A 10,425-nucleotide genomic window follows, 5' to 3' on the forward strand; every position below is an offset into this window, starting at 1 on the left:
GCCGAGTGCCGGCCCAGAAGGCACTCGGCAAAGCTGATTTTCGAAAATAAAAAATTTTTTTGCCGAGTGCCTGACGCTGGCACTCGGCAAAATAAGTTTTAAAAAATTAAAAAAAATTTTGCCGAGTGCTCAAGGGGCTTACACTCGGCAAATTTTTTTTTTTAAATAAAAACGCCGGCCCAAAATCCCCCCACCCCCAGTACCCTAGCCGCCTGCTCTGTCCCGACGCCCGCCGCGCCTCCCCTGCCGGCCAGCGCCGCCCGCGCCGCTCCGCCGCGCCGGCGCGCCCACGCCGGCGAGCCCCCGCCCCCGCGCGCCCCCCGCCCCCGAGCAGCCCCCAGCCCGGCCGCGCGGCTCCCCAGCGCGCCCACGCCGGCGAGACCGCGCCCCCGAGCACCCCGACGCCCGCTCCGCCGCGCCACCGGCGAGCCCCCGCCACCGCGTGCCCCCTCCCCCGAGCACCCCCCAGCCCGGCCGCGCGGCTCCCCGGCGCGCCCACGCCAGCGCGACCCCGCCCCCGAGCACCCCCAGCCCCGCGCGCGGCTCCTCGGCGCGCCCCCGCCCCCGAGGACCCCCCAGCCGCGCCGCCCGGCCACGCGGCTCCCCGGCGCGCCCACGCCGGCGAGCCCCCGCCAGAGCACGCCCCCGCCCCCGAGCACCCCCAGCCCAGCCGCGCGGCTCCCCGGCGCGCCCACGCCGGCGAGCCCCCGCCACCGCGCGCCCCCACCCCCGAGTACCCCCCAACCCGGCCGCGCCGCCGCCGTCAGCGCTGCCCGCCGCCGCCGTCCGCGCGTGCTGCCACCGCCGGCGCGCGCGGCTGTCCTCCCCTGCACGCGCCGGCCCCGTGCGCCCCTGCTCTTGCCGCCGGCTTGGAAGAAGGAGGAGGAAGCAGCAGTAAGGAGAAGAAGGAAGAAGAAGGAAGAAAAAAGAAGAGAAAGAAAGAAAAGGAAAAGGAAGAAAAGGAGAAGGAAAAAAGAGAAGAAAAAGGAAGAAGGAGGAGGAGAGGAAGGAGGAGGAGAAGGGGAGAGGGGGAGGAAGCCGAGGTAGAGGGGAGGAGGAGGTGCCTCGGCCGTCTTCTCCGTGTGCCCGTCCCGTCGACACACCTACCGTCACCGAACCGCCTACGAGCGTGGGCAAGGTATATCCACCCTTTCTCCGTTTGTCGGCCTTCGTGCCGCTGTTCTTATCGGCCTTCGTGCCGTTTGTGATTGTCGGCCTTCGTGCCGTTGTTTTTTTGCAGGTTTTGGAAACCTCCCCGTGCAAGGGAGGTGCTGCCGAAATTTTGAACTTATAGTGTCGTGTTTCTTCTTTCGTAGAGCAGGACCTATCGGAGGTGACCCGGAGGTCCCCGATCGTTTTTGTCGGCATCGCGGGTCTGCCTACACTACGTCGCCTCGCCACTGCGTCGACTCGCCACTGCCTCGCTAGCCTGACTTCACCGACACCCTAGGTATAAATCATCTCTTTTTCCGCTTGTCTGTCATCGTAGATCGGTGTAGCCTAGTTAGGCGTCTCCCGTCCGAAAGAGATATCTTTGGAGGTATGCAGATCTTTGCATATCTGCAAGCATTTCTGTTTCGGATTGTCCACGTTTTTTGGACAGCCCGCGGATGCGTAGATGGGTTAGTTTTCATGGTCCGTTCCGGTCCGAGACGGTGTTTCGGCATCACCCCCTGTTGTTCTCCGGATACACACTCTCCCTTGCAGGACGTGTATCGGGAGAACAGCAGGGAGGTGCTGCCGAAATTCCGTCTCAGATAGGAGCGGAGCATGGAAACTAACCTCATCTATGGATCCACGGGTGGGATTAGGACCTATCCTCACCTATTAGAGAGTAGGGACACCGCGTAGATGCAATTGATGGTGACTCATATGTGCTGATACGTCTGTTAAAGGATGGAGGACCGTGAGTGGATGTACACGCTCCGGAGAGACGAGCACGATTACGACTTGCTGTTTATAGTCAAGGTCGAAGAATTCTTACAGCATGCATTTGGTGAGAGTGCCGGAGGCCATTCTCTAGTGGTTTGTCCGTGCAGCGGTTGTGACAACAGAAGAAGGAAAGATAGGTTAACCATGGGTAAACATATTGTGAAGTTTGGATTTACTCCGGGCTACCACCGGTGGATCCACCATGGTGAAGCCGATCGTATCAGGGAGGAGGTGGTGAGACCACGGCTTGAGGCTTTCGATGATGATGCCGGGGTAGCAGACATGCTGGATGACACGCACCAAGCTCAGTTCGCTGAAGGACGTGACAAGGAGGAGATGGAGGCTGCCGCAGATGCCTTCTACCTGATGTTGGACTCGGCACAGAGACCCCTTCATGATCATACTAATGTTTCTCAGTTGGACGCCATTGGTCGCGTAATGGGGTTGAAGGCCGAGTTAAACCTAAGTCGAGAAGGCTTCGACAAGATGGTGGCCGTGTGGAGCGATATGCTACCGAAGACACACATTATGCCAAAGAACTTGTACGAGTCAGAGAAGCTTCTTCTTGCACTTAAGATGCCGTATGACAAGATACATGTGTGTCCGAAGGGGTGCGTCCTATTTAGGAAAGAACACGCGGATGCAAAGTACTGCCCGAAGTGTAAATCCTCCAGGTACGTGGAGGTAGACTCAGGCGATGGCCAGAGGAGGCAGCTTAAGATCCCCATGAGAGTCCTACGACACCTTCCGTTCCTGCCGAGGCTCCAACGGCTATTCATGACCGAGGAATCCGCGAAACAGATGACATGGCACAAAAACGGCACACGATACAATCCTGAGAAGATGGTACATCCATCCGATGCTGATGCATGGAAGTACTTCAATTTGCAGCATCCTCTCAAAGCAGAGGAGGCTCATAATGTACGTGTCGCGCTGGCAACAGATGGGTTCAATCCATATGGCATGATGGCTGCACCATACACATGTTGGCCCGTGTTCGTCATCCCCCTGAATCTCCCCCCCCGGTGTCTCCTTTCAACGACATACCGTGTTCCTGTCATTGATAATCCCTGGACACCCAGGGAGTAATATGGGTGTCTTCATGGAGCCTGTGATAGATGAGTTGATCGATGCTTGGGTCAAAGGGGTGTGGACATACGACCGAGCTACGAAGACTAGCTTCAAAATGCACGTCTGGTACCACTACTCCCTGCACGACTTCCTGGCGTATGGGTTAATGTGCGCCTGGTGTGTTCAGGGGAAGTTCCCATGCCCAATATGCAAGGAAGCTGTGAGGTTCATATGGTTGAAGAAGGGTGGCAAGTATTCGTCGTTCGACAAACATCGTCAATTCCTCCCTCTTGACCATCCATTCAGAGAAGACGTCAAGAGCTTTACGAAAGGTGTCAAAGCGATGGACCCTAGACCGCACTTGAGGACTGGGGCGGAGGTTCGTGCTCAGATAGATGCTCTCATGCCCAACGAAGATGGTGGTTTCGTGGGATATGGTGAGCAACATATGTGGACTCATAAGTCCGGCTTGACGAGGCTCCCCTATTTCGATGACCTCCTACTGCCCCATAACATTGATGTCATGCACACTGAAAAGAATATCGCCGAGGCACTTTGGGCAACGCTCATGGACACTGACAAGTCTAAGGACAACCCTAAGGCTAGAGTGGACCTGGCGACGTTGTGCGATAGGCCAAACCTAGAGATGCGGCCTCCTGCAATAGGAAAGCAGTGGAGAAGGCCTAGGGCCCCCTATGTCTTGAAAATCGATCAAAGGAGGGAAGTACTTCGATGGATCAAGAATTTAATGTACCCTGATGGGTATGCAGCGAATCTGAGCAGGGGAGTGAACTTAGAGACTCTGCGAGTCAACGGGATGAAGAGTCATGACTACCACATATGGATTGAGCGCATACTTCCGTCGATGGTTCGAGGCTATGTCCCTGAGCATGTCTGGCTAGTGCTGGCAAAGTTGAGCTACTTCTTTCGCCAGCTTTGTGCCAAGGAGCTATCTTCGACCATCATTACAGAATTGGAAACTATGGCACCTGAGTTGGTCTGTGAGCTTGAGAAGATCTTTCCACCCGGCTTCTTCTTGCCGATGCAGCATCTAATTGTGCACCTCCCGACCGAGGCACGGTTGGGGGGGCCCGTGCAGGCCCGTTGGTGCTATCCAATCGAGCGATGTCTAAAGACTCTTCGCAAGAAATGTACAAATAAAGCCAGAATTGAGGCTTCCATTGCAGAGGCAAGCATTCGGGAGGAGGTTGCAAACTTCACGACATCCTACTACAAGCCGAACCTTCCTAGCAAGCATAATCCACCCCCTCGTTACAATGCCGGCGAAGTTGAATCGACCCTCAGCCTTTTCAAATGCCAACTAGGCAGCGCAAGTGGATCGACCCCCAAGAGATTGGATCCAGAAGAGTGGCGTAGAATCACGCTATATGTGTTCACCAACCTTGTCGAGGTTGCGCCATTCATTAAGTAAGTTCTCAACGAACTTGTTTCAATACGACGTCACTGTTCTGTATCGAACCCCATTGATTCTCTTTGGTACAGGGAATTTGTTCGTCAAGAGTGGCATCAATCAAGGGATCCTACCTCGCACGAACATGATACCCTTCTTTCAGAGGGTGCAGGAGCTGGGAGGCCTGATTTTATTTCTTGGTTCAAACAAAAGGTCGTACGTTCGTCGATATTCCTTACTAGCTTGTACGTTCCAATAGTATAACGATGTATCATGCTTGAGCTTGCAGGCGCAAACCAATGTGTCCATGAGTGACGAGTTGAGACAGGTTGCAAACGTCTTCAAGTTAAGGGTGAAGTCATATACCGGTTATGATGTGAACGGATATCGCTTCCACACGTCAAGACACGAGCAGACTCGGCCCGGTCGGAAAACCACCAACAGCCAAGTTTTTACGCCGGGCACTAATGACGTCGAATACTACGGAATAATTGAGGAGATCTATGAACTTGAATATGAGGGTCGGGTACCTCTTACTCCTGTCATATTCAAGTGCCACTGGTTTGATCCTGCACGAACGAGACGGACCCCTCATCTTGGGCTAGTCGAGATTAGGCATGATTCCGTCTATAAAGGAAAAGATGTCTATATTGTGGCTCAACAGGCCGTGCAGGTGTATCATACGCCATACGCGTGCCAAGACAAAGACCATCTTAAGGGTTGGTCTATTGTGCACCAGGTATCTTCGCACGGTAAACTACCTGTTCCAAACGATGAAGATTACACCTTCGACACAAACACATATGATGGAGAGTTCTATCAAGCAGATGAGCTACAAGGGAGCTTTGAGATAGTCTTACCCGGTGTGACGACCGCAATGGAAGTAGACAATGAAACGGTTGATGACGAGGACCCTGGAGATGTAGTGCTAAATCCGAAGGACATTCAAATGCTTGAGCGATTCCATTTAGGCAAAGACAATGAAGAAGACACAGAACCTTTGAATAGTTTTGCCCATTTGGACAATTTTGACAGTGATGATGAGACCTATGACCCCAATCATGAAGATTATTCCTAAACCATGTAATACTATGTTTTTTATTAAATTTTGTTATGCTTATTCATTTTGAACTATTTGACATGTATGTACTAACGCTTGTTGTTCATTCTTTGTACATTGCAGGTGACAGAACAAAGATGGTGGGCAACCGTTCACCGAGGCAGGTGCTCTCGGTGTACCAGAGGCTACGCCCTCCTGATGGAGGCGAGGGGACGTCTTCGCCCCCAGCGGCGAGAGCAGGCCCGGGTCGCCCCAGCACGGGGAGGGGGAGGGGGAGGGGGAGGGGTCGGGGTCGCCCTAGGAGGGACCCGCCTCCTCCCCCGGCTCTCGACCAGCCGGAGGACCCGTCTCCTACCCCGGAGGAGCACGTGGCGGCCACGGGCACGACCACCGACACTCCGTCGGGGGACGAGGGGACTCAGCAGACGGAGGATAGTTCTGCTTTCTCGGCTCCCTACCTGCGAGGTCCCACAAGCCTTCCTCCGATTCCGCTTCCTGACCGACGCCCTATGGTTCGTCCTGTGGGAAGAAGGTAAGTAACTATAGATGTTATCACTAGTACTTCATATGATACATTGAAAATCAAAAGAGAAACTGATAATTTTTCGTAATCACTTGTGCAGGGGCTGGCTAGTTCTGTCGGGTGCTCTTGACCCCCCACGCACCCCCGCTACCGTCCTGGGATGTCTGTGCAGGAAACACTTCCCCGGCCTTGTGGACTTGAAAGAGGGGAGGTGGGAGCCGGCCTGGTCGTGGGACAGGTACAAGCTCGGCTCGGATGACGAGCAGGACAACAAGCAGGAGCGGGTTTTGGCGGACTTTTGGGTAAGTGTCTCACAACATAGCTCAATACATCTCCTCTATTGCTTAAGTCTTTTATTGAAATAATGAATGGATACATCGTGTTTGTATGTAGAGGTACTTCAAGGCCGAAGAAGGTAGAGAGACCCTGGCGGATCAGACGGCACACAGAGCCTGTAAGAAGTACGTCGGCGACATGATTCACGAGGCACGACTCCAGGCCCACGTCGACTACTACAGGTCCATCAAGAAAGAGCCCCTCAACAAAACCGGCGCAAGAAATGTGGCGCTGACCAAGGAGCAGTACCTTCAGGTAGGTGAATAATATTAATTCATTTTGAGATTTAGTAGGTCTAGAATTGATCTTCTTATATGTCAAACACTTGATGATGTGTAGGTGCCGGCCTCGTGGTGCATGTCGCATAGATCGGCATGGTCGAGGATCATGGACAGGTACCTTGACCCGGCGTACATCGCAAAGCACGAGCAAGGCAAGCGGAAGCGGGCACTGAGGACCGCTCCAACTCACCACCAAGGCAGCCGCAACCTCCCCGCATTCAAGCGGGCACTTGTACGAGATGTCATTTATCTATTCTAACGCTCAATTTTGCCTGATTTCTAATCATCTTGCCGTCTTTCTCGCAGGAGGTGGCACACCCGGACGTGCCGGTGTCGGAGTTTGGGGCATGGGCTGTGTCCCACATGGGCCGAGTGAAATCTGGTGTCGTCTTCAACCCGGATGCCCCTGTCCAGGCTTACTCTGACCCGAGCGTCCACGCTAAGGTCAGAGACTACACGGAGGCGGTTAGGGCGCTTCGTGGCTCAGATCACAATCTGAGCACTGAGCCCCTTGAGACAGAGGTGATCGTGAGGCTGGGGCAAGGCAGGAAGCACGGGCGGTTGTGGATTGCAGACGGCGCCGACTCCTCGAGCTCTGCACCCTCTCTCTCCGACGTGAGGGCACGGAGCACGGCCAGAAGCCTTCCCATACGTGCACGGCCTACTCCAACACTGTCGCGGGTCGACGAACTTCAGGTAATTCTGGTTTCACTCGTCGTACATTGAATGTTACACACATTGATCAGATTTGCAATACTGAAACATGTGATTGAAACACTGCAGGCCAAGCTGGCAGAGACAAGGGAGACGCAAGCGCACCTGACCGCAGAGCTGGAGGCCACGAAGAAGCAGATGGCGGACATGTATCAGATCATGCAAACCATCGGGCAAGCATCGGGTGTCCAAGTGCAGTTGCCAGCTCCAGCTCCGGTTCGACACTTCACTCCTATGAGTATAGAAGTTTAATGCGTTCGTGCCGTTGGGATTGTCGGCCTTCGTGCCATTGTGATTTTCGGCCTTCGTGCCGTTGGGATTGTCGGCCTTCGTGCCGTTGTGATTGTCGGCCTTCGTGCCGTTGTTTCTTGCAGGTTGGAAACCTCCCCGTGCAGGGGAGGTGCTGCCGAAATTTTCAATTTTTAGTCTAACACATGCAATCTCTTCTCTTTTGTGCAGCCTCCGTCGGCGGGTTCAAACAATCCCGCTAGCGTGTCACCGACGGCTGATCACGTCAACCCTTCGCCGCAGTCCGGTCCTTCACCGCTGTCCAGGGGGCCACACCTGCAGTTTCCGTCGCCGCAGTAGAGATGTTGAACTTTGTGATGTCGAACTTGTAATAATAAACTTGTGATGTTGAACTTTGGTGAATTTGTGATGGATTTATTAAATATGCGTGTGCTTGTGATATATAATGCATGTTGGTGATATAGAAGTGATGATTGATGTATATATATATATATATATATATATATATATATATATATATATATATATATATATATATATTGTCTGTTACAATGGAATGTAAAAAAAAATTACAATTCTCGGGGTCTTTGCCGAGTGCCATGGACAAGGCACTCGGCAAAGTTTTTTCCAAAAAAATTCCAGAAATTCTTTGCCGAGTGCCCGGGCAGGGGCACTCGGCAAAGTATTTTTTAAAAAAAATCCAGAAATTCTTTGCCGAGTGCCTGGGCTGGGGCACTCGGCAAAGTAATTTTTTTAAAAAAATAAAAAAAAACTTTGCCGAGTGCCCGGGCAGGGGCACTCGGCAAAGTATTTTTTAAAAAAAATCCAGAAATTCTTTGCCGAGTGCCTGGGCTGGGGCACTCGGCAAAGTATTTTTTTAAAAAAAATAAAAAAAATTTGCCGAGTGCCTTAACAGGGGCACTCGGCAAAGTAATTTTTAAAAAAATAATTAAAAAACTTTGCCGAGTGTCTAGACTTGGGCACTCGGCAAAGTAATTTTTAAAAAAAATAAATTTTTTTTGTGCCGAGTGCTGGGTCAGCCCCTCGGCAAAACAACCGTTAACGGTCAATGTGGAACGGCCGAAAATATTTTGCCGAGTGCCGCCCCAAGCACTCGGTAAAATTGTTTTTTATTTTGCCGAGTGCCCCGATAAAAAGCACTCGGCAAAGACCCTTTGCCGAGAAAAAATTTGCCGAGCGGACTTTGCCGAGTGCTACACTCGGCAAAGCCTTTGTCGAGTGCAAAGGGCTCTTTGCCGAGTGTAAAAACACTCGGCAAAGCCGCGGCCTCCAGTAGTGCGTTGGAACAACGCACTGTCCGGCCCATTGGCAAGCATCATTGCTCTATTTATAGTGCTTGCTGAATAGATGCTGATGCTCGATCGCCTGCTCCTTCAGCAAATATAAGTCAAAAGTGGCGTACCAGGATTTTAGCTCTGTCATCTGCCGTCGCTATTATAAAGAAGAAGAAACAGTGATGATGCCCAGACTTCCTGAGTCACAAATAATGGAGTACCAGGATGACTTGGGGGTCAAGGTCAAGCGACAAACGTGGCCGGCACGATGTCACCTACATCTACATCAGGACCCATATATGACAAATGCAAGAATATATGTTGACGAAAAACAGTGGATCAACCAGACGTGCTTGACGCTCCGCTCCGGACCCCTAGTTACGTTCCTTCCATTTACACTAGAAAAGGCCTCGTCAACCTACTGGTCCTAATTGGTGGCCCCAAATAATTCATTACATTAACCCTCGCTATATGCACAAGAAAAAGAAATTAAAATTCTCTGATTAATCAGAAGGTTCTTACTTTTAATTTTGTAAATTTTTATAATCATCATCGATTATAGCCATTTGATCTATTCTGTGTTAGAGATTTAGGCATTTTAATGTTAAATTTAATCCAGAAATACCATAGCAAAATATGTGATGACACATATGTGCATGTGTGAACTATTACTACTTGCAACGGTAACAACCACATACAAGACAAACATATTGATCAATATGAATAAACTACTGAATTGACCAGAGAGCCTCGACTCTGGTGGCTTCAGGCACACTAGTCGACATGGCCCCGTTCGCTGGTCTGAAACTTGGCTGAAAAATACTGTTGCGGCTGAATTATTGTGAGAGAAAAACACTGTTCCGGCTGAAAAAAGAAGCCGAACAAGCCGAATATGAGGTAAGCCGAACAGGGCCATAGTAGGTTGCTCAAAGTTGCGAACCACAATCGATGCAGGTCGATGTTCGTAGTGCAGTCCCACGAACGTCCACCAGAAAGTAGACGATGCAAAAGCAACAGCAATCACGCCGTTGACTCCCCAAACACCTGATCGCTCGGCACACCTGAGAATATGTCACAAACGCAGACGACGGTTCCGAAGGCTTGTTGTCCAATCTTCTATGCGTGCAGAAGACTAGATTGGGGAAATTCGGGAGAAACTCAATAGAGAGATGTGCTTGGCTAGCAAGGATGGAGTGCTTAGGTGAGCGGAGAGAAGACGGAGCGTTGGGGAATGAATCGATGGAGTAATATAATCACCGAAGCATTACGGACGCAGGGAGTTACAAATAGAAATAGAAACTCCTGCTATTACTCCATGGAACCAACAATGCTCTCAATCCCAGTAATACCTCCAGTAATCATTCATCAATTAGTTCGAGCTGTAAAACCAAGCCGAACTCGCACAACATCATATCATGGAGTGGCACGTCACGCTCCTCACGCCCAGCTCATGGCACGTCCTTAGCCTCTCGTAACTTTTTAATAGGAGCACACTTAGTTCACCTATTTAAGTTGAGTCAATAATTAGTCAAAATCTCGTATGAGACTAAAAC

General features: G+C 51.5%; 2 protein-coding genes across 2 annotated transcripts; one reads left to right on the forward strand and one right to left on the reverse strand.

Annotated features, from left to right (window-relative positions):
* Positions 1-204: 204 nt before the first annotated feature.
* On the reverse strand, positions 205-1,368 carry LOC136479567 (uncharacterized). The gene is made up of 2 exons (XM_066477391.1): positions 1,325-1,368; positions 205-868 (listed from the first exon to the last, which is right to left on the reverse strand). Exons 1-2 carry the CDS (start codon positions 1,366-1,368, stop codon positions 205-207), a joined length of 708 nt encoding a protein of 235 aa, XP_066333488.1.
* A 5,377-nt stretch (positions 1,369-6,745) lies between these two features.
* On the forward strand, positions 6,746-7,955 carry LOC136481638 (uncharacterized). The gene is made up of 4 exons (XM_066478971.1): positions 6,746-6,846; positions 6,921-7,310; positions 7,398-7,566; positions 7,788-7,955. The coding sequence occupies exons 2-4, from the start codon at positions 6,978-6,980 to the stop codon at positions 7,817-7,819; spliced, it is 534 nt and encodes a 177-aa protein (XP_066335068.1). The 5' UTR covers positions 6,746-6,846; positions 6,921-6,977; the 3' UTR covers positions 7,820-7,955.
* Positions 7,956-10,425: the final 2,470 nt, after the last annotated feature.

The sequence above is a fragment of the Miscanthus floridulus genome, chromosome 9 (genome assembly GCF_019320115.1).
Source record: "Miscanthus floridulus cultivar M001 chromosome 9, ASM1932011v1, whole genome shotgun sequence".
In the NCBI taxonomy this organism is placed as follows: Eukaryota; Viridiplantae; Streptophyta; class Magnoliopsida; order Poales; family Poaceae; genus Miscanthus; species Miscanthus floridulus.

Excerpts from the sequence above, each read along its gene's own strand:
- LOC136479567 (XM_066477391.1), bottom strand. The coding sequence starts at position 1,368 with ATGCCGACAAAAACGATCGGGGACCTCCGGGTCACCTCCGATAG. Across the intron at positions 869-1,324 it reads CTCCGGGTCACCTCCGATAG|CCGGCGGCAAGAGCAGGGGC; the intron begins GTCCTGCTCTAC and ends CCTTCTTCCAAG.
- LOC136481638 (XM_066478971.1), top strand. The coding sequence starts at position 6,978 with ATGGGCCGAGTGAAATCTGGTGTCGTCTTCAACCCGGATGCCCCTGTC. Across the intron at positions 7,311-7,397 it reads CGCGGGTCGACGAACTTCAG|GCCAAGCTGGCAGAGACAAG; the intron begins GTAATTCTGGTT and ends GAAACACTGCAG. Across the intron at positions 7,567-7,787 it reads TCGACACTTCACTCCTATGA|CCTCCGTCGGCGGGTTCAAA; the intron begins GTATAGAAGTTT and ends TCTTTTGTGCAG.